This window comes from Petaurus breviceps, unplaced genomic scaffold (assembly GCF_028583685.1).
Source record: "Petaurus breviceps papuanus isolate PSGF00001 unplaced genomic scaffold, PetGlider_PUasm1.0 189, whole genome shotgun sequence".
NCBI lineage: Eukaryota > Metazoa > Chordata > Mammalia > Diprotodontia > Petauridae > Petaurus > Petaurus breviceps.
Window position 1 is genome coordinate 2,462,464 of NW_027185809.1, and position 23,793 is coordinate 2,486,256.

At 39.4% G+C, this 23,793-nt stretch overlaps 1 protein-coding gene across 2 annotated transcripts in view; it reads right to left on the reverse strand.

Annotated features, from left to right (window-relative positions):
• The window catches only part of LOC138164205 (disks large-associated protein 5-like), a 35,121-nt gene extending 15,450 nt beyond the window's left edge, over positions 1–19,671 (reverse strand). The window contains exons 1-7 of one of the 2 annotated variants that reach the window (XM_069091809.1): positions 19,186–19,671; positions 10,903–11,169; positions 9,347–9,558; positions 5,549–5,611; positions 1,806–1,902; positions 1,601–1,702; positions 1,179–1,255 (exon numbers count right to left, since the gene is read on the reverse strand). In XM_069091809.1, coding sequence (XP_068947910.1) covers positions 1,179–1,255; positions 1,601–1,702; positions 1,806–1,902; positions 5,549–5,611; positions 9,347–9,558; positions 10,903–11,137 — 786 coding nt within the window. In that variant the 5' untranslated portion in view covers positions 11,138–11,169; positions 19,186–19,671. The remainder of the gene's footprint in view (positions 1–1,178; positions 1,256–1,600; positions 1,703–1,805; positions 1,903–5,548; positions 5,612–9,346; positions 9,559–10,902; positions 11,170–19,185) is intronic. The other variant, XM_069091808.1, reaches the window with a different exon arrangement.
• Between the last annotated feature and the right edge of the window lie 4,122 nt (positions 19,672–23,793).

A 23,793-nucleotide genomic window follows, 5' to 3' on the forward strand; every position in this document is an offset into this window, starting at 1 on the left:
AACAGGGATTGTATCTGCAATTTCACTGATATAGGGAATTCACAGATAAGACAAATCCACCAATGCTGGCTGACCCCTTCTTGGCAATTTATGAGTCTTAGAGCACTGCGAGGAACATGCATCTTGTATGAGAAGCAAGACCTGAGCCCAAGTCTTCTTAGCTTACACCTTATATAGCTGTTGAATCTGAATGCTTTAAGATATCTAAAAAAAATGCCAATCAATCAATAAATGTATATTGAGCACCTACTATGTGCCAGGCACCATGCTAAGCACTGGGAATACAAAAAGAGGCAAAAGACTGAACCTACCCTCAAGGAGCATACAATCTAATGGGGAAGACATGTAACTAAAAATATATAAAGAAAACTATATAGAGAATGAGTAGGAAATGATTAACAGAGAGAAGGTAGAAGATTTAAGAGGAATTAGGGAAGGCTTCCTGTAGAAGGAGGAATTTTAGTTGGGTCTTAAAGGAAGCCCAGGGAGGCCAGCAGTTGGCACAGAGATGGGAGAGCATTCCAGGCCTGGAGAACAGCCAGAGTCACTGCCTGAGTCAAGAGCTGGAGCGTCTGGTTTGTGAAACAGCCATGATGCTTTATGTTTAAGTAAAAGTCTGGGAACATGACAGTTAACTTAATAGACTGGCACTGTAGTGTCAATTTTTGCTTTCTTATTTCAGTTACTTTAGATATTTAAGATTTCCAAAGGCATTTAGAAAAATTTAGCTCCTACATGCCTCCCCCCCACCATTCAACAAGTATTTATTAATTGCCTACTGTGTGCCAGGTATATACTAGTAAGACAAAAACAAAAACAAACAAAAAAAAGCAACTCTGCTTGCTTCAAGAAGCTTACATTCTTCTCAGGGTTGGAGGTAGGAAAATAGTTCAATGACCTCTGACTGTTATCCCAGTTCCAAAATCCCAAGATTTAGTGAGGGAATAACAATAAGCTTATAGAAAGAACCTAGCTAAGTAAAAGGGAGCATTATAGAATCTCAGACCTACATAATCTTAAGAGTTAAGAGACCTCGTTGGTCAAATGGTCCAAGCCATTCCTGAAGAAGAATCTATGACCAGTCTCTAGTCATTGCTTGAAGACGAGGGATGGAGAAGCCCCTCATTCTGCTTGGGGAGGAGTAATACAGTGTCACCGGGCACCGATGAAATTCATACCTCTGCTTTGTTAGCTGTAAGTCCAGTCTTTGGAGGAGGTCTTTCTTCACTTGGTGCTTTCATTTCTGGCTGGTTTTCTGAAAGATGAAATAAAAACATTCAATTTCACTAGACAAAAGAAACCATAGCTAAGCAAATGCTATTCTTTGAGAGATTAAAGCAAACTATAAAAACGCATTATCTCGGAAGGGTTGTCACTGAAGAGCCCACTGTAGAATGGGGGTGGGAGAGCATGTAAATGAGAGGAACATCCCCCCACGTGAGCCAATGTGCTTCTCCAGCTTTCCTTTAACCTATTTTTTCTGTTCTACCATTAAAAATAAAGCACACACACAACTTCCAATTTAAATACTAAGCACACAAGTCACTAGTAACTAGAACATTTGTTTGTCTGATAAGTCCACGATGAGCCCTTTACTCACCACTGGCAAGCTTTGGCATTGGTCTTCTCACTGGAAGAGATGAAGCCAGTTTAGGGATCTGTCTGGCTGCTGATTTAGTCACGGTCATATCAGGTCGCAGAGCTGTGACAAAAAAGTCCTTTTTAGTGAAATCAAATTCTCTGTGGAATACAGTAAGCTATTCTTGTGGCAGCATCAACACATTATAGTTCCAAAATCTTCATACCTTTCCTCTCGTTGCTAGAATGGTGCTCAGAAGTTGGCTTCTGGCCAGGTTGTACTGCTTCCATACTGTGCCCATTATTGACCTGATCAACATAGATCTATTAAAAATTAGTAGATGCTAAACGGAGTTCTTCCACAAAAACTGGCAAAGGCTCAGATGACTCGAACACACAAAACATAAATGACAACAAAGGCCAAAGCAACACAGGATAATAAGAGAAAGGATAACTATCATAGAACATCAGAATTGGAAGTGATTTCAGAGGCCAACTAGCCCAAGTGATAGCCCAAGAATTCTTTTGATAATATACCTGCTTGAAGATCTACTTTACTTTTGGATCTAATTTTTAGAAAGCTGTTCCTTAAACTGAACCTAAATCTGCAAAGTTCAGAGATATGGCAAAGCAATGGAATGATCAATTGAATTATCAGGATAAAGTGAGAAGAGGGTAGGAATTTAGCAGACATTGGATGAAGAAGGACCAACTGTTTGGGGCTGCCATCATTAGAGTCCTGGGCTACCTTCCAAGCTCTACCTCCTACTACTCTCACAGGTATGCCCACACACTCTAACCCTTAGCTAATCTGGATTTAGCCACACCCTGAAAATGTCTTACATTTTCTACCTCCATGTTATTGGACATGATTCTCAATGTCCTTGGAACACCCTCTCTCCTCATTGTATCTATAAATGCCCAAAGCCTACTCATTCTTCAAGGCCCAGCACACATATTACCCCTAGGTAGAAGTGGCTATTTCCTGGGGCGGCCAGGTGGCACAGTGAGTAAGGGTGCCGGCCCCAGAGTCAGGAGACCTGGGATCGGTTCGGGCCTCAGATACTTAACACCCATACAAAATAACTGGCCGTGTAACCTTGAGCAAGTTACTTAATCCCAATTGCTTTAAAAAAAAAAAAAAGAATACTATTTCTACCATTCCTGGTATTGAATACATAATTCACATTGCCCTCCTAGATGGCAAGTTCCTTAGGAGCAAGGAGCAAACATTTTTGTGCTCCCCCCTCCCCCCAGCACATAGCATAACCTTAATGCATTTAACTATTGTTAAATGAAGACTAAGACCATCTAGTTGGTCCTGTTAATATCTTGTAAGTTTAATTGCTCGTTTATAGCTCAGATTATCCATTATCTCATTATAGAGTAGAAAGAATAATAGGCTAGAAATCAGAAGATCCAGTTCTAGTCTCACCTCCGTTACTTACCAGTGACATGACCTTGGGCAAGTCACTTTACTCTTAAGCCCTAGTTTTCTCATCAATAAAATAAAGGTACCACCATCCATTCTTCCTGAGAGTGTTGTTTTCAAACCTCAAATGGTACAATGTAAAACATACTCTAATGGACCTGGGATCTCACTGATCTCTGGTGATGTAAGATTATAGCACATCCAGTGCACCTTGTTCATGTTGTTCCAACAATTCACCACAGAGGGAGTCCACAGCAGAAACTAAGGCTGCCTATCTTTCATCCCTCTTGTTATGTGACCAACCCATCTTCTCTTCCCATCATTCAGTTCCATCATGACATCCTTTACTACGATTCTTCAGTTTTTCATTCGTTATATCTTGCAGACTGCTGACACCCACCATTTGTCTCCATTGCCCTTTGTATGATACATCTTTGGTTCTTTGTAGGCAGTGCTATTCTGTCACATAGAAACATCAGTAAAACTTGAGCATAAAAGGATGGGCCTTTGCTTTCACAGGAAGCTTGGGGTGAGTGAAAAAGTTTTGTAATTTCCCCAAAGCAATTCACTTTGTTTGCCTCCTTTTCAATTCTAAGCCCAGCTCATTGTCAGACCATACTGTCTGTCCCAGATATATCTACTATTGAGCAAGTTATCTATCGATGTGTCTGCTGAAACTTGTGCAAGATATTCTTAGTCCATCTGATCTCTCCTGTGCAAATGGACGGACCAAATTCCTTTGAATGATTACAGACCGAAAGAATCGTCACCATCCCTTGGGGCTGGATATAATCATCACAATGCCATCTGTGAGCAAAACCTGGAGAACCTCACCATTCACATGGAATGTTTGCATGTTCCTTCCTTCCTTCTTCCTTCCCCCCTGACATTCTAATTTACTATTTATTTTTTATTTAGAAAAATGTTTTTGAATTCCAAATTCCTTCCCTCCCTTTATCCCTCTTGGCCACCCTGAAACAAGCAACAGATCAATTATACACGTGAAATCATACAAAAGATTTTCATATTAGCCATATTAACAAAAAAGTAAGAAAAATAAAGTGAGAAAATTATACTTCAATTTATATTCAAAGCTCATCAGTTCTTTTTTTTTTTTTAAGCAATTGGGGTTAAGTAACTTGCCCAAGGTTACACAGCCAGTTATTTTGTACAAGTGTTAAGTATCTTTGGCCGGAACTAATCCCAGGTCCTCCTGACTCCAGGACTGGTGCTCTTACTCACTGTGACACCTAGCCGCCCCGCTCATCAGTTCTTCTTAACATTAATTCTCTCTCAGGAGGTAGACAGCATTTTTTCATCATGAGTCACATGGAATGTCTTCTTGACCTGAACTGTGCCCTGGACTGCCTCCATCACATCTGATGAGTACCCGTTTCCCTGTTTTATTCCTCACCCGATGTATTTATTCTTAGAGGGTCACTGAATAGGGTGATTTCTGTTGTGTCTTCCAAGGAACTGAGAATGATCTTGATGTTGAGATTGCTATAAGAGCTTGTAAGGAAGTTTTGTTCTATGGAATGAAATACTTTTTTTGGAATCAACAATAAGCACAATGAGATCTCTCAACATCTTTCAGTTAACTGAGATCCACTGTTGAACAATACTAGCCTTCCTCCATGTAATCTCAATGCTTGGCGCATAATTTACATGTAATAAGAACTTAATAAGTTCCTTTCCATTCATTCATCCTTTTCTCATTTTTCTTTTTTAAAACCAATTCTTGTTCTTATCGGTTTTGCGAAGTTGATGGTTAGAATGTACAAAAACAGCTAACTCAGGGATAACTCCCATATTAATATCAATATCTTTGTTAAAATGTAGTCAATCCTGTCCTTTCTTGGACTGGGTTGCTCAACATTAATAGCACTTAGGATTTTTATTAAAAGAAAGTGTTCATGATACAGAGGCATGAGGCTTCAATACAAATTATAAGTATTTAGCTTTTGATTTTCTCTCGTGAACCATATTTTCACACATACTTCTTTCTATCCTTATTTTTTTCTGCCTTTGCATTAAAGTCACCCTGTATGAGAATATATATTGATTTGACAGGTCTTATCAAGTGCTCTGTAAAATTCTGCTAGTACCTCAGCAACTGATGTTGGTGCAAAAGCTGCAGTTTTCATGATGATCTTTTTTGCAAATACTTGTCACCAGTATGGCAATATACAATGATCAAAGGGGCGGCCAGGTGGCTCAGCGAGTAAGAGTACTGGCTCCAGTGTCGGGATGACCTGGATCAAATCCGGGCTCAGATACTCAGCACCACACCCAGAAATAACTGGCCGTGTAACCTCGAGCAAGTTACTTAACCCTGATTGCTTAAAATATATATATATATATATGAGGATCAAATGTTCCTTATTAAAGCATTGGAAAGGCTAATTGGTCTAAAATTTTCACAGAATTACCAATACTTCACAGATGGTAAATATCTACAAGTGTGTAAAATCCAGAAAATTGACTGTTGATTCTTTGAAAAGACAACAAAGAGACTTCATAAGCTGATTGAAATACCTTTGGCTGCTCCTTTTGATCCTTAGCCTTTGACCTGGTGATCCTTACAGAGGGCTGGATAGCCTAGAATAAAGAAAATAAATAAAAGAATTTAGAGAAAAAAAATCTAACGGTCAAGGGATATTCTTCTGGGCCATTTCTTTCTTTTTCTTTTTTTTAATTAACTACTCCATATTTCAATACTATTCCATGAAATTAAGAGCAAGAGATTCTTTTCATCTACTTAGGTTTTTGCTTTCCTGAATGAGGAATAATTCCCAGAAGTTAAGGAGCTTTTCTATAGTGTTTTGTTTATTTATTTGCAGGGTTTTAAAACCAAGTTTTTAAATGCAGGTTCACAAATTATATCTTATTTCTTAAAATATTTGTTGAAGGAATTATTTCAAATAATTCTCAGGTATGATATGACTGGTCATATCACTCAGAATCAGAGAACCTTCGAGTTAGAAGGGACCTCACAAGCCATCTAAATGAATATCTAACTAAACAGTATTCTTACTATAGAATGGCTAGCTAACTTTAGCCTAAAGATGTAGGAAAGTTCATTCAACTATCTTGAATTATTCTAATTGTTAATTATTTCCTTAAATCAACCCTAAATTTATCTATTTGCAACTTTTAGTTATTGTTCCTACTTCTGTCCTCTGGGGTCGGGTAGAACATGTCTACTAATCCTGCTTCCCCAAGTCAGTCCTCCAAATCCTCCTTTTGGGGAAAGGGGTTAGTAAAACTGTTTAAACCTCACATTTTCCTTCTCAGTCAAAGATGACAAACTTGATCGCTATGTAAATGTAAGCATGTTAAAAAGCAAACCTAAGTCTGAGAAATTCTGTATCACTGAGGCTTTCTTGGATCAAATACCCAATTCAGGCAAATGCAAAATTGGTATTATCCTATCAGAGTAGCAAATATACGAATTCCACTCCCCTTATATCCCGAAATCCAATGAACTCTCCCCTGAAAGCTAAATTTTATTGTCATAATAATTCCTAATAATTTAACCCAAAAGACTTTCAAGAAGCACTTCATTTTCCCAGAGAAAAACTACTGCTAATCAAGAAAAAGAGTTTTTGTTTTGCTTGTTTGTATTTGTTTCAAAGACTGGCAGCTCAGTGTAATGGTAATGGAACTTAAAGATCCCCTTGTATTGGCTTGGTTTTTGGGTTAAGTGTTAAGACCCAGAGTGGGAGAGGGGGAGAGGGAGAGGGAGAGGGAGAGAGAGAGAGACAGAGACAGAGAGTGAGAGCGAGAGCGAGAGAGCGAGAGAGAGACAGAGAGTGAGAGCGAGAGAAAGACAGAGAGTGAGAGCGAGAGAGAGAGACAGAGACAGACAGAGACTGAGAGCGAGAGAGAGCGAGAGATAGAGAGAGAGAGCGAGAGAGCGAGAGATAGATAGATAGATAGATAGAGAGAGAGAGAGAGCGCTCTGCCCGCACTGCTGACGGCCATTTGGAGTTCCCCAGAACTTTTGAGAACTATAACTCCTCCCCAACATACTTTTACTCTTTAAACTCCTAAGTCATCCCAATAGCACCTACAGTCATTACTTAATACCACTGGAACCAGACAGACTGAATGACAGAAAAGAGATTTGAGATTAAAAGAATACGCAAGGGGCAGCAAGGTGGTACAGTGGATAGAGAACAGACCCTAAAGTCAGGAGGACCTGAGTTCATGACCTTACTAGCTTTGTGACCCTAGGCAAGTCACTTAACCCCATTGTTCACACACTACCCCCCTCAAAAAAATATAGGCAAAATTTGGGGTGCTTAACTGATAACTGTGAAAGTTATAGTTCAGTCATGAATATAAAACAGCATGTTTTAGTCCACACTAACTTAGACAATATGCTGAATATCACAATTCCTACACTGATTTTTAACGTATTTAAAAGCAGAAAGCAATTCAAGTACTTTTATATCATTATTAATTAACTTTAAAAGGGTAAATTAAATTTACAAATTGGCCTGGCTCCAATTTACTTGAATCGTGAATTAAATGAATTTTAGATAATCCATAAAAACCAAACACCATCTATAGTGTTGTTACTATTTTGTTTAGGGAGTTTACCATAACGACACTGGACATATAATAATAGCCTGCTCTATTGAATAGGCTCAATTGTCTCAATCTACTATTCTATCTCTTATGCTGGCAGAGAAGGATATTTTGTGGAAAATACGTGGTTGCTCACATAAAACAGACCTCAAAAGATTAGTGATCTACTTGGACATGCCCTGAAATCCATTATGGAACTAATATACTTAACTGATTGATTAATTTAAATGCTTGATTCTATTGTTTTAGCAGAAGCCTGGACTAGTAAGATTTTTAAAAGCTTACTATGTCCTCTGTGAAATAGTAGTTAGTTACTCCCTTTAATTTGTCATAAAACTGCTTCATTCATGTTTCAAGATATGTTCCCAAATTCTAGATAGTCATTTGGGGAAAATGCTCAGAGTAACACCATCCATTCTCATTATTTTAATAAAACGTTAAATATGTCAATTTAGTTTGGTCTTTCCATACCTGAAGGGAGGGAGAAGGGGTGGTATCTATTCTCATGAGATACCTGTCAAATACTGAATTAATTACTTTAACTGCCCCTCTTTGGGTCTTTTATGGTTCTTTCTTAAGGCCCAGAGATAAGAATTGTATATATCATAAGTATAAAAAGACTCCACTTTATCTTTGACTCCTTTCTATATAGGCATATTTCACATTAGGATAAAACTACCCGTTTGGCTTTCAAAACCATTACTAATGATGCCCACATTCTGGTCTTTTTGGTCTCAGAATGCAGGGTTGGGGTTTTCCCAAAACAATCCACAAGGACTCCAAGAATATAATTCATACCTCATTAGTTTAGAAGGATTACGCTCTAAAAACATGCTATCTTTTATATACAAAAGCTAATCTGTCTTTTTTTTTTGTCTTTATCAAATAGCTTTGTGAGGTTTTCTTGCAGTTTACACCCACAAGTTTGGCATTTCAATATCTAGAAGATCTTCGTATTATCTGAAAACATATTAATTGCATATTCTCATTTCCAAATCCTCTTTTAATGAACAAAAAAGAAAAAGCAGAGAGAACTCATTAGCCCTCCACTCAGCTTAAAAGACCTCTCTATCTGTATTAGGTATTTCCTACCCAAACAACAGCTATTATAAAACATTTCCATAGACACAAACTTACCTGCTGATTCAGTCTTTGGCAAAAAAATGTCTCAATGCTTTTTGAAAGTCTTGGAGCAATTAATTGAAATTGAGAGTGGCTAAGTAGGTTTATTTTTGCCTTCTGGAATGTTATTCCAATTGTACCTACAAATTATACTACAGTCCACTCAACATTTTTTTTTTTGCTAATTCTTTATTTCTACCTGCATTTTAGGCTTTTTAATTGTAAATTCTGATACTTCTAGTGTCTCTCACCTATTTTTCATGTCTCCAAAAATATCATGCCTTAATTATATAACTTGTAGAAAAAAAAGTCATCTTAGAATAGAAACTTGTGATCACTCTCTTAAAGTTAGTATGCACATACCATTTGTAGTAGAGATAGAATGGTGTCAGTGAAGAAAGCGCTGGCCTAGAGTTAGCAAAACCTGAGTTCAAATCCAGCAAGTCACTTAAATTTTATTTGCTTTAATTTCCTCATGGAGGGTTCAGGATTGTTATGAGATGATATTTGCAAAGCATTTTTTGGACCTTAAGGTACTACATTAATGTTAGATATTATTATTACATTATTCTTTACACTTTTACAAAGATTACAGTTAGCTCATTTTTGTCCATTTACCTTCTTTGGTTCAGGTTTCACTGTCTTCTGTTCTGGAAAAGCTCTAAGAAACTGCGGGGGGTCAGGTTTGTAAAGACTGACTTTAAATACTCCTCCTTTGGCTTTCTCCCGCTGATCTTTCATTTTTTCAAGCAGCTTTCTCTCTTTATACTGCTGAAGCATCTCCTTTCGCCGATCACTTAGCATCTGGTGTATACTACTGAGAGTTAACTCTAAAGGCAAAAGAAACAATGCAACATGTGAAATAGTATAAGACTCTGTCTGTCCAGCTATGCATCGAGTTATCCCTCCCTGCACACTTTCAAAAAGGTTGTTACTAACTTTTTACATTCTCCATCCATCCCCAATTCCACTGTCCTCTCAATTAAGAAAAAAAGTCAATGTTTTATTGATACAAACCCATTGTAATCACCATCTAAGAAACTGCAATCTGGCTTCTTCACCTTATGATTTTACTGAAAATAAATCCTTAAATACCTTAAGTAGCCTCATCCTTTCCAAATTCAGTGGTCTTTTCTCAGTTCCTTATCAGACACTGTGGAACAGCCTTCTTCTTGATGTTCTCTCTTCCCTTAACTTTCCTGAAATGAAGCTTCCCCAATTCCATTTTGTCTTTGATTCCCTTCTACATTCCCTCTCTTTTTCTTCTTGGTCCCTAACTGTAATATTCTCCAGGCCTTAGTTCTCTTTAAATGTGTTTCTGTATGTATTATATATACTTCTAGTATATTACACATGCGTGCGCGCACACACACACACACACCTTTTGCACTGATGAACTGATTCTGGCTCATGGCATCAAATGTTACTTTAATACTAATGATTCAAATTTATATTTACAACTCTTCTTTCTTAATCAAACTCTAGGATTGGGTATGATAGCCCTGCACCTTCAATCACCTCGCCATATTCACAGGAATGTTCCATGTATTCAACATATCCCAAATGAAAGTCATCATCACTTTCCCTTCTATACAACCCCAAATTCTTTTTTTTTGTTTTGTTTTTTGGAGGGGGGAAGGCAGGGCAGGCAATTGGGGTTGATTGACTTGTCCAAGGTCACAGGGATAGTAAGTGTTAAGGCTGGATTTGAACTCAGGTCCTCCTGAGTCCAGGGCCAGTACTCTATTCACTGTGCCACCTAGCTGCACCCCCCCACCCCAATTCTTCATTTATATTGGTGGCACCACCACCCTCCCAGTTACCAAAGTTCAAAGTAAAACATTGACTCTTCCATCTCTTGAACATCCTATCAGGTACCAAAACTCCTCCATCTGCATAATTTTTAAAATCTTTGTATCTCTAGTATCTAGCACAGTGCATTACATCTAATGGGTGGTTAATAAACATTGGTTGAATTGAATTGAATTCCTGTAAGGCAGTTAGTGGCTGTTGTTACTTTTTTACATCATCCATATTTAAAAACCTTTCAGCTAAAGTGTTTAACAGAAATAATAATTTGAAGCTCTACCTTCTCCACAGGAGGTGATTACCCTTTGGATCAGTTTCTTAAGGAATTTTCCAATCACTTTCCAGCTACAATAAGCTATACTTACGTGGCTTGACAGTGTCCTTTTCTGGAATGTTTTCAGTGGTTTCATCCAGTGGAGGAAGATTTCTCTCTTCTAAGGTTGTGGTATTGATATCTATTAAGCCAAAGTGTCTATTCTGTTCATATTTTTTATATTTGTTTTCCTTCCGTGTAATTGATTTCTGGCGAGCAACTTTGATTCTTATCATTTCTGTGCTTACATCCCTTCTGTAGCGATTAGGAACTGAGGAAGATGCCATCTCATTCCAAAAATAAACACTCCTGCTTATTCCTAGGTAATACAAAAAAGAAATGACTGAGATCTAAATTTTGTGGTCTATAATCTTATGTTACTCAAGGATTTATCGGTACCCAATATTTTTGGTACATCCCAAATGACAGCAATATAGTTTGTTTATCTTTACTTAAAACTCCTTTGTATTTTAGTATCCCTGACAAAAAATAAGTAGAAAAAAATCAATACTGGGGACAAGTTTTAGTTCTAAAGCTTTTAAAAAAATTTGTTCAAGCTTGAGAAAATGGAAAAGGAAGAAAGTAGTTATAAGTTAGAGAAAAGGGCAGTTGATCACTAAGACTTTTGGTATCTATGGTTCAGGAAATGTCAAATGGGCTGTCTTTTTTGTGCTTTTCCAAAAGGACTCATATACTTTCATAGAATATTGGTGACCCTTGCAAGGTTGCCAAATTCTGAGTTAGAAAATACTATTATCCATATGAGTATTAACAAACCACTGAAAATTCAAAAAAAATAACTCTTACAAGTGTGTTCTCTCTCTCTCTCTCTCTCTCTCTCACACACACACACACACACACACACACACAGCCGGTCCTTTCCTTGGCACTGAGTATCTTCCAGTTTAGGTGCCTAGGCTATCCTTGACTAAGGAGAATACCTCATGCATCCGAAGCAAAAGGAAAGTTGGTTGTATAAAAGTCTGGGTGAATTTCATCTTTATAAGCATACTCTCTGTGTTAGGGTCTTTTTGTTATCACGCTTCCCAACAGATATTACAAAATTAGCTTCACCAAATATTCAACATTTATTGCTTCAAAAATTGCTTGTATTGGCATCTTTCATTAGAGAGCCAGTATACAAGTTAATGTAGTGTGTGTGTGTGTGTAACAATAAGTCTAGTGTCAACAGATACATGTTGGGGAATAAGGGTGGGGAAGACTACAAAGGTTAGAAGAGATCGAGTTATTAAGGTTTTTAAAAGCCAAATAGAGGGCTTACTATTTGATTCTGGTGGTAGTAGGGAGCCATTGGAGTTTGTTAAATGGGGGGATGGAGGTGGTGACATGGTCAGACTTGAGCTTTACAGAAATCATTTTAGTAACTAAGTAGAAGATGAGCTAGAGGAGGAAGAGCCTTGGGATAGGGAAAACAGCTAGCAAGCTACTGTAACAATCTAGGCTAGATAGCAGCATGGCATTGCTGTGTCAGCTGAGAGATGGGGATAAATACAGGAGATGATGTGAAGATAGAAATGACAAGACTTAATAATGGATTGGATATGTAGAATGTGTGACAGTGAGGAATCAAGGATGAAAGAAGTAATCACAATATATAAAGGAAGTAATTTCAGAAAGTTTTGCCCAACTATATGCCAACTTGTCAAAGTAAATATTTAAATGAACATCTATAAACATAGAAAATATCCTCAATCAAAAGAAATAGAAAAACTACATAACCTAGTCTCAGAAAAGGAAATTGAATATGCCATAAATGAATTTCCAGAGTAGGGAGGGTGGAAATCCCACTCAGGGACTAGATGAATTTATAAGTGAATATTCTCAAACACTCAAGTAAAAATTAATTCCAATACTACATAAGCTGTTTGCAAAAAATAAGAACAAAAGGAATACATGTACTAACAAATTGCTTCTATGATACAAATATAGTACTGATACTTAAAGTAGAGAGAAACAAATCAGAAGAAAATAAGAGAACAATACTCTTAAAGATCATTGACACAATTTTTAAATAAAACATTAGCAAAGAGGTTATAATAACACATAAAAAATTACACATTATGATCAAGTAGGAAAGGGTCAATTAGCAAAATTACAATTAACCATATTAACTACAAAAACTTGAATCAAAACCACTTAATTATGGTAGATGCAGAAAAAGCTTTTGGAGAAAATTCAATATGCATTTGTTATTTAAAAAAAAAACCATTAAGCATAGGAATAAGTGATCTTTTCCTCAATATGTTAAATAGTGTCAACTTTATATACAATAGAGATAAACTATAGAGCCTTGCAGTAAAATCAGGGATAGTGCAAGGATTTACATCATCACTATCATTATTCAATGGTACATTAGATCCATAATATACAGAAGTAAAAGAATACAGTGAAATATAGAGTTAGAAAAACCCAAGACTGCAACTGCTGAGGGGAAAGTCTCACTATTTGATAAAAACTGGAAAGCAGTTTAGGGCAAATTAGGTTTAGTACAAGACAAGGTCTCATATTTAGTACAATAAGCGTGAAATGGACCACGAATCTTGATATAAAATATCACACAATAAATAAATTAGGGAAAGAGATAACTTTTGTAACCATGGATAGGGTAAGAGTTCATAGATAGGGAAGAACTTGGAAAATATTAGTTTTTATTACATGAAATTGAAAAGGTTTTACATAAACAAAATCAAATTAAGAAGGAAATAATTCATTAGGGAAAAAATCTTTGCAGCAAGTTTCTCTGATAAAACTCTGATATTCAAGACATCCAAGAAATTTATTAAGATATGTAGGAAAGGCAATTTTTCACAAAAAATAAATGGTCAAAGGATATAAGCAAGCAGTTTTCAATGGAAGGCATCAAACAATCAACAGTCATAAAAAAATGTTCCAAATCATGAATACAGAAATACAAATTAAGATAACTCTGAAATTTTGTTTCATAGTGTACTCATTGACAAAGATATAAAAAAGGAAAATGACAATTGTTGGAAGGGTTGCAGTAAAACATGGTACCATGTTGGAGCTGTGAATTGGTCTAGGAGTAGGGAACCTTTGGCCTTCACAGAACAAATCCCCTTAATAAAAGGATTTATTCTGTAAAACTTGAACTCGGTCAAAAGGCTGAACCCAAGGGCCTAGAAGGCCTCAAGCCCACAGATTCCCTACCCTTGGTAGCCATTCTGGAAAGCAATTTGGAAGTAGGTCCCCCAAACTGCTAAACTACGCATACTCTTTGACCTAGCAACAGCAGTGTGAGGTCTATACTCCAAAGAGTTAAAAAAGGGAAAATAGTCTATGTACAAAATATTTTTTAGCAACTTTATGCATGGTAGCAAAGAATTAGAAATAAAATGGATAATCATCAATTGGGGAATGGTTTGGAACAAATTACAGCACATAAATATGACGGAAGAAAGAACTGTTTTCCCCCACATAATCCTTGGCATGCCTATGTATTTCTAAAGAAGCCTAACGCAAGAAATAGAAAGAGAAATGCCATTTAAAGCTACTGTAGACATTACAAAATATTTGGGAGTCTACCTGCCAAAACAAACCTAGAAACTATATGAACACAATTACAAAACTTTTTTCACACAAATAAAGTCAGATCTAAAGAACTGGAAAAACATCAGTTGCTAATGGTTAGGCCAGGCTAATATAATTTAAAAAAAAAAAAAAAAGCAATTTAACCTAAATTAATTTACCTATTTAGTGCCATATCAATCAAACTACCAAAAAATTACTTTATAGAGTTAGAAGAAGCAATAACAAAATTCATCTGAAAGAACAAAAGGTCCAGAATATCAAGGGAATTAATGAAAAGAAAGGCTAAGGAAGGTGGACTAGCCATACCAGATTTTAAACTGTATTAGAAAGCAGCAGTCATCAAAACTACTTTGTACTGCCTAAGAAATAGAGTGGTGGATCAGTGGAATAGATGAGGTACACAAGACACAGTTGTCAATGACTATAGTTTGATACACATCTATTATATATATATATATATAAACTATAGTTTGATATAGGTGATCACTGTTTGATAAATCCAAAAACTCCAGCTTCTGGGAAAAGAACTATTTGACAAAATCTGCTGGGAAAACTGGAAAATAGCATGGCAGCAACTGGGCACAGACCAATATCTTACACCATATAGCAAAATAAAGTAAAAAATGGGTTCATGATTTACCTATAAAGACTTGATACTAGGGGCAGCCAGGTGTCGCAGTGAGTAAGAGCTCCAGCCCCAGAGTCAGGAGACCTGGGATAGAATCCGGGCTCAGATACTTAGCACCACACCCAGAAATAACTGGCTGTGTAACCTTGAGCAAGTTACTTAACCCCAATTGCTTAAAAAAACAAAACAAAACAAACAACAACAACAACCAAAGAAAGACTTGATACCATAAGCAATCTGGGAGAGCAAGAAATAGTTTACCTGTCAGATTTATGGAGAAGGGAAGAATTTATGACCAAACAAGAGACAGAGTATTATGAAATGTAAAATGGATAATTTTGATTACATTAAATTGAACACTTTTTGTACAAAGACAATGAAACCAGGATTAGGAGGGAAGCAGAAAACTGGGAAAGAATTTTTCCAACCAGTGTCTCTGGCAAAGGCCTCATTTCTAAAATATACAGAGAACTGGGTCAAATTTATAAAAATACAAATCATTCCCCAATTGATAAATGGTATATGAACAGGAAGGTTTTTTTATTCATAAAGGAAAGGCTTATTTTTATCTGTTATAAGGTTACTACAAACTTCTCTTTTAAAAAAAAAGAAGCAAAGATGACTTAAAAATATCAATATAATCCTGAGATAAATTCCGAGCCCCACAAATCTGCTCATCCCATTTGATCGCTCCGATACTACTTTCTAGAGAGGCTCCGCTTCCAGATCCTCCTCTCCCCTCCACAATGACCAAAAAAAGTCATCCCCATTGAAACAGAGAGATGCATTGAGTCCATGATAGCTGTTTTCCAGAATTATGCAGTCCGGGAAATCACTAACAACCCAAACACCCTTTCCAAGACTCAGTTCCTTTCCTTCATGAACATAGAGCTGGCTTCCTTCACACAGAACCAGAAGGACATGGGTGTTCTGGACCGAATGATGAAGAAACTGGACCTTAACTGCGATGGGCAGTCAGACTTTCGAGAATTCCTTAATTTAATTGGAGGTTTGGCACAGGCTTGCCATGCCTCCTTCAAACAGCTGGCCCACCCATGAAGAAAATGTGAATGGGCCTCCCAGTAAATTTTCCAAATACATCCTTCTTCCAAACCAGCAAACGTGCACCCATTCCTCATAATCACACACTGAACCCTAAGAAATTAAGGCTACAATACAGGGCCATTCCTTTGTAGCAATAAAACATGATTTTTTTTAAATAAAAAAAAAATCAATATATATTATCTAAAAAGCCAAACAGAAAAAAACCTGCTAAGTACAGAGATTCATACCATCAAACATTTATAGTTGATTTTTTTTAAGCAACTGGGGTTAAATAACTTGCTCAAGGTTACACTGCCAGGTGTTTCTTGGGTAGGTGCTAAGTGTCTGAGCCCGAATTCGATCCCCAGGTCATCGCGACCTCTTACTCGATGTGCTACCTGACCACCCCTATAGTTGATTATTATAGTTGATACAAAGCTTGTATACTGAATTACATGCTGAAATCTTGTTCAAATACAAATATTACGAACAGTTTTCAGAGGAAGAAATGAAAGCTATCTATAATCATATGAAAAATTGCTCTAAATCACTATTGATAAGAGGAATGAAAATCAAAACAACTACATTTCACTGCTTAGATGGTTAACATGGCAAAACAGGAAAATTATAAATGCTGGGGAAGATGTGGGAAAAGTGGAACACTGATGCATTGTTGGTGGAGTTGTGAATTGATCCAACCATTCTGGAAAGCAATTTGGAACTATGCCCAAAGGGCTATAAATATGTGCATACATACCTTTGACTCTGCAAAATACCACTACTGGAAATTAAGGGGATACCCTTCAATTAGGGAATGGCTAAAAAGTTGTGGTATTTGAATGTAATGGAATACTATTGTGCTATAAGAAATGAGAAGCAGACAGATTTCATAATAACCTGGAGAGACATATAAACTGACAGTTGAGTAAGGAGAGCAGAACCAAGAGAACATTGTATACAATTACAGACACATTGTATCTGGGATGGATAGCTTTGATAGACTGGGCTTTTCTCAGCAATGGAAGGCTATAAGACAGCTCTAAAGACTCATAATGGAAAGTCACATCCAGAGAAAGAATTATGGAATCTGAATGCAGATTGAAGCAAATTGCTTGCTCTCTCTCTTTTGTTTTGTTTCTTCTTTGTCCTTGTTCATTCCATTGGTTATAATTCTTCTTTACAACTTGACTACTGTTTAATGTGAAGGTAACTGTAGAACCTATAGAGGATTGCATGCCTGGGAAGGGGGGGGGGTGTAGGGCGTAGGGCGCTGAGGGATGGAGGGGGAGAAAATTGGGAACTTCAAATTCGAGCTATTCCTTCCTCAGCTGTAATTACTCATCAGAATTTGTCTTAATAAATGGGATCTATTACTTCCTCAGCTGTAATTACTCATTAGAAAGACTGTAGAGTTTTTCTGGGGGGAGGTTATAAAATCAATTAATAAATAAAATTATTTGAGGGGGGAAAATTCCAGGCTGGACTTATACAAAGAATATAGGGTTGGATTCAACAGTAGAAAATTATAAACATAGCAAACATGATCAACAAAAACAATAAATACCCTATTCTTATATCAATAAACGAGGGGAAAAAAGCTTTTTAAAAAATAAATCGACAATGTCATGTTAAACACGTTAAGAAGCATAGGATCGAGGCATTCCTCAATATGGTAAAAAGCATCTATCTAAAACCAAGCTTTATCTGTATTGTTACTGAAGAAGGGTACAAGCAGACTAACACACTGCTAGTGATCTGTGACGTGATTCAATCTTTTGGAACTGCCCCAAGTCACTAATCTATGCATACCCACTGACTTACAGATACAGCTACTAAGGCTTATAGCCAAACCCATATTTATAACAATATTTGTAGCACCACTTTTTAATGTAGAAAAGAACTGACATCAGAGTGGGTGCTCATCAACTGGAAAATTATTGAACAAATTTTTTTATAAATGTTATGACACAGTTAATTCATGAGAAAAGGATTCAGACAACAATGTAAAGAGAAATCATGAAAGACTTAAGAACTGTGATCCATGGATGACAAGGACTCCAAAAGACTGATGTGGATCTACACTTGGCACATAGTGATGGACTAGAGATGCAGAATGAGACATAAAAAGTAGCTGCATTTGATAAACCTTTTGAATGACTCCACTCATAACATATGGGAGGGTTTTCGCCCCTTTTGCTGGAGAGGGGTTTGGCGAGAAAGTAGCAATAAGTGATTCCAAAAATGGAAAAAAAAATAAAGAAAATGTCATGAATGGATCTTTTTTTAGACAGAAAATGAAATCCGTGTGCTGCACACCTTCCGAGTTGCTGTTGGTCAGTCTGTCCGACTCCTCAAGGTCCTACGGACTTGTTTTCTGGGCAAGGAAACTGCAGTGGCTCGCCATGTCCTTCTTCAGCGTTTTACAGAATGAGGAACCGAGGCAAACAGAGGTAACGGACTTACCCAGGTCACACATCCGAACTTGGGAAGACGCGCCTTCCTGCCTCCGGGTGCGATGCTCTACCCGTGGTGCTAATGCCATTAGAATGATGATGTTACTTTGGTAGAGCGGAGCTCGGCGGAGCTGTGCATGGCTCGCCTGGCCCGAAGTCAAGGTGACCTGAATTCAAATACTCTCAGACACTAGCAGTGTGACCCTGGGCAAGTCACTCAACTGCCTCATCTATAAAACGTGCTGAAGAAGGAAACAAACCGTTCCAGCATCGGTGCCGGGAAAACCCCGGATGGTGTCGCGGGGAGTCGGCCGTGACTGAAAAGACTGAACAACAAAAATCGATTGCCAGAAGCATAGGGCGCTGCCTGTCCCGGCGGTGACCGGCGCCGTCCCCGCACTGACGGCTTAGAACACGAGCGGGCAGTGACGGCTGGGTCAGCAGCCTGCGGACGCGCCGAGGCGGCTCTCGGAGCGCCGGCTGCAGGGACAGAACAGTCATTTACTCGGCGTCTCTTCTCCGCAGCCGTCATCACCGGGCGAAGGGACCCTCGGGATCGGAGCGCAGGGGGACACAGAGGCGGAGGCCCGGACGGGACCCCCCCCCCCCCCCCCCCCCCAGCCCCTCCGGATAGACCTACCTGCGAGACAGACTTTGCTAACAAAAAGGTAGAATCCAAAGAAAATTCCGAAAGCGCGGCTTTCGCCACCAAGCCGGAAACTCCCAGTTTTCCCAATGAAGTCAGACTTTCCACCTCCGCTCCGGGACGCTTAAATTTCCCGCCTCCAGCTTAGGATTGGTGGAACTCTATCGGAAGCTTCCCGGATTGGTCGGTTCAGCAAGCTTCCCGGATTGGTCGGTTCAGATAGCTTCCCGGATTGGTCTAAAGTCGGAAACAAAAGAGAGCGCGCGGGTGCCGGGAGGGGCCGTAGAGGAAGGGACTGACGTCAGTAACTGCTTTCCACTGGGCTGTTCTGGCGGCGCCGGATCTCCGCCTCATTTCCACTTGTTGCATAACTGGGTTTACTGTTCTTGTGGTTCAGACCTTTGGGCAATGCCGGCTGCCCGCTGACCTGTCCCCTTTGCCCCTCCCCCAGCCTCCCTAGGTGAACGGTGGCCTAGTGGGGGGGGAGGGGAAGGCGGGCTTCCGCGCCTCCGGGTGGTTCCGGGCGGGGGGGGGGATTTTCGGTCCGTTCACCCCCCCTCCGCGGCGGGAAGCGCGGTTGACTTCCGCCTTGCTCTACGCAGTCCAAACCGGAAGGATCCGTCCTCCGGCCTAGGTGGCCGCCTCCCTCCTCCTCAGCCCGGATGCTGGAGCGGGTCTGTGGGAGAGGCTGCCGGAAGAGGCCCGATTCCCGAGGAGCCCGCGCGCGCGTCACGTGACGGAACGCGGAGGGCGCTCTGCGGCTCCGGAAGCGCTTTGGGAGCGCTCTCTGGTCACTACGGCGGGAGTTTGTGATGAAAAGGCGCTCCCGCTGCCCTTCGAGGGTCTTGCCGGCGCTTGGCGAGGGGCCCGGCTACAAGCAAACGGGTGTTGAGCTGGGAAAACCTTCTTCGTCTGAAAGATGAAGCCGGTCCCTAAGTAACCAACGGTAATAATAGAATATACACAGATACGTTCTGTGTGCGAGTGAAAACAGCGCTCCGGCCTAGGAAGTGAGTCAGGGTGACGGCGACAGAGACAGGGCCCCGACGCCCAGGGAGGGCAGCAGCTCCAGCGCGGCCTGAAGCGCTCGCTCAGAAGGCACAGCCGGCCCTTGTCGGAGGCCAGAGCAGAGCCTGGATCTTTCCTGGCCAGAGAGGCCGGGCCTCCCTCCGGGCTCCCCCCCCCCCCCTTCCCGCCCAGCGCCTCATCTGCTATTGTCTCCAAGTGCTCGGGCAACTCTTTTTTTGGCCTTTTGGAGGGCAGTCGGGGTTAAGTAACTTGCCCAAGGTCACACGGCCAGTTTTGTGGGTGGGTGTGGGTGTTAAGTGTCTGAGGCCAGAACTGAACTCGGGTCCTGCTGACTCCGGGCCTTAAGTGACTTGCCTAAGGTCATACAACTATTATGAAGGTCTTCTTGCGTTTGAGGTCTGTGCTTTAACCACTGCTCCAAGTTGCTTCTTTATCTACTAAATATACAATATTGGAGGAGCTCTGGGAAGTCAGGTTGCTTATCAATTAGTGGAATTGTGAATTAATTAAAGCTTTTCTGGAAAAGTTTTGAATCATGCAAGAAAAATGATAGTTGTTGAGCCCTTAAACTCAGCTATCCCACCACCAGTCACGTATTCCAAGTGGAAGACAGAAAAGTGCCAAAATTCAACATTTTTTTTTGTGGCATACAAAAATAAAACAAACCAAAAACCCAACTAGAAACAAAGTGGGTACCCATTGATTTGGAAATGATTGAATACATTGTGGCATATGAATATCCCAGATTTTCTGTCATGCTTTTAGTACCTTCCTTTTTCTTAGATACTCTGTGAATTGATCTCTCAGTATGACTGTACCTATAGTCTCCAGCAAGGATCCCCTCTATGCTTATTTGGTCCAAGCCATTGTCTTAGGAATTGTCTTAGCCGTATGTCAAGATTGATCAATGACATATGTCAATTCACCGAGAAATCAAAATCAAGGAAGATAAAAAAAAATTACTTGTCAAATTTCAATGCAGACCTTTGTATTAGGGGTGGATGGGACTGAAAAATGAGAATCATGGTTTGGTAAGCTCAGCCATCAATTCAGTTCTTCACTTGGAGCTGTATGTCTTTGTGAAGTGTCTTTTTCTGTTGTGATAGTTATTAAAACCAAGTACTGAATAAATTGAACTTCAAACCATGTATATACATATAATTTGTCAATATTCATGTTAAAAAAACAAAAGAAAGCCCCCTCCTAAGATTATGAGCTAAAAAGCTTATGATAATGACCATGGATTCAGTATCATCTGTTGTAGTGGTGTGGGAGAAGGCAATAGGTTATACAGGAACTCTGATCAATATCAATGACCGGAATCCCTGCGATTCAGTCTGGAAAGAATTCAGTAGGCCCAAGCGGACTTGGAGTCAGGATTATAAAAGTTTATTATTATGCTTTACAGCGGGCAAGACTTCTTTAGGGAACCTACAAACTTAAAGAAGACATAGGCATAGTTTTTAAGGAATCTAGGCAAATCAGATATCAATTATGCTAACTAGGTGAGTAAGGGTGGGATTAGGGAGGAGTTAAGGAGTGATCAGTGCTTAAAAGAACATGCACTTTTAATGTCAACTGTGCAGGCATACTGCCCATAATTTACTGGGAAATAGCCCAAGGTGGGGCTACCTGGAGGTATGGTTTTAGGCTTGAAAAGTCACTAAGTCAGCTAGCAGTCAAGGCTGATGGAGAAGTGCCTAGTCTGCCACCCATCAGTGTCAAGCTAATAGAGACTCAATATGTGTATAATTGGCTAAGGAGTTAACCTGTAGATAGTTCATTGAAGGATTCATAGAGGTAGCTGGCCACTTTACTAAGGGAAGATAACATTTGCTTAAGCTAAAATGTTTATAGATGGTTTAGTGAAGGATTCATAGGTGTAGCTTGTTATTGTTCCAAGGAGAAATAAACAATTCATGAGTTGTTGCTGGGCAGAGTGCTGGCAGGGCAAAGGGGCAGAGTTAATGCTCTGAAACTGGGGGCGGGGGGGATGTGATTTTACAAACTGATATTACAGACTGATACTACAGACATAGATCCCAAGCACCCCATCAGTAGCAACTTCTAACTAACAGCACAGCCTACCTCCAAAAGTATATTCATATTGAGTTTTACCCACAGAGATTATGCAAAAGATAATGGTGGCATATATTTGCATCTCTATCCCTAATGAATGGTTCAGAATGAGACTATCTTTGATGAGGTATGGGGCTCTGGGAACCGCCCCTCCCCCCTTGAACTCTGATCATCTCATTTGATGAGGCATTTGCATGAGGCAAGTCTGTTACTAGACTTCCCAGCCTCTGTTACTACCCTTAAGCCTATCAAAGTGTTGATCCACCCTTGAACTGGCCTAGCCCACCATTGTCTGTACTCTCCAGGTGGCCTCCAGCAACTTCCCACCTTTAATCACTCATTGACCTCATTAACTTCTCCTGAAGACCCTCCCAAAACTCCTCCTCCAGAACACCCCTAGATTCTTCCCACAGCCTCCAGTATATAAGACCCCATGTTGTCTTTACGTTGGTGAGAGCTCCATAGAATGACATAGCACAGACTTACTCTGTGTCCAATACAAGCGAACTTCTAATAAACTTTTTGAATTTCTAATAAACTTTACTTTTCTTTGGCTGAGAGAAGACTTGAGTCAAATTCATTTGGCAGGACCCTGGTACTTTGGGGTCTGCAGAGCAATCCTAACACTCTTTATGGGTAACCTCTTCAATCTTCAGAAAGTAACTACAAAAACTTTCAAATATCTCATGCTTTTTAAAAACTAAGGCTAACACCAGAAAACCGAATCCCCAAACCAATAAGCTGATTCCATCACAGTACCAAAGATATTCAGAAGCCATAATAACGCTGAGAGCCACAGCATCCTTCAGCCTTCCCACAAACCAGTACAAGATCCATATCTACTCACAAGTTTATCTGACTCCTTGCCTGAGTGTCCCTCTCCCCCACCTGGCCAGCTCTGATTCCCAGTTTCCTGTGTGGTCTTCTTTTCTTCAGCAAACTTCTCCCACCACAGGCTCCATGTGACTACATGCAGCCTATTAGAAGACAGAGTTTACTTTCAAAGCAGGAAGGTCTTCAAATTCCCATTCCCATTACAAAGGGGAAGGCCAGAATGTCCCTCTACAACCAAAAATCTGTCAGTATCAATGTGGGACACTCTGGTTTCTGAAATTTCATTGCATATAGAGCATTCAGAAGGTTGTTTGAAGACATCAAAACTTACCTTTACAGAAGGCAGTGATTACTTCACACTGGGAAAAATTCAAGTCATCCATTTTTTGTCCCTGCTCAACAAGGTTATTATGATAAGAAATATGAGGCATGTCTAGAGAGTCTTGATATTTATTTCAAGTAAGTAGGATCAGAGCAAAAACATCTCAATGCTACAATTAATAAGTTTTTTCCTTATGTAATAGTCTGGGGGAAGGAGGAAAGAAATAAGTATTTACTTAGAACCTGTTCTGTGCTAAGCCCTGTGCTAAGGACTTTACAAATATTACCTCATTTGATCCTCACAAGAACCCTGGGAGGTGAATGCCATTATTATCCCCA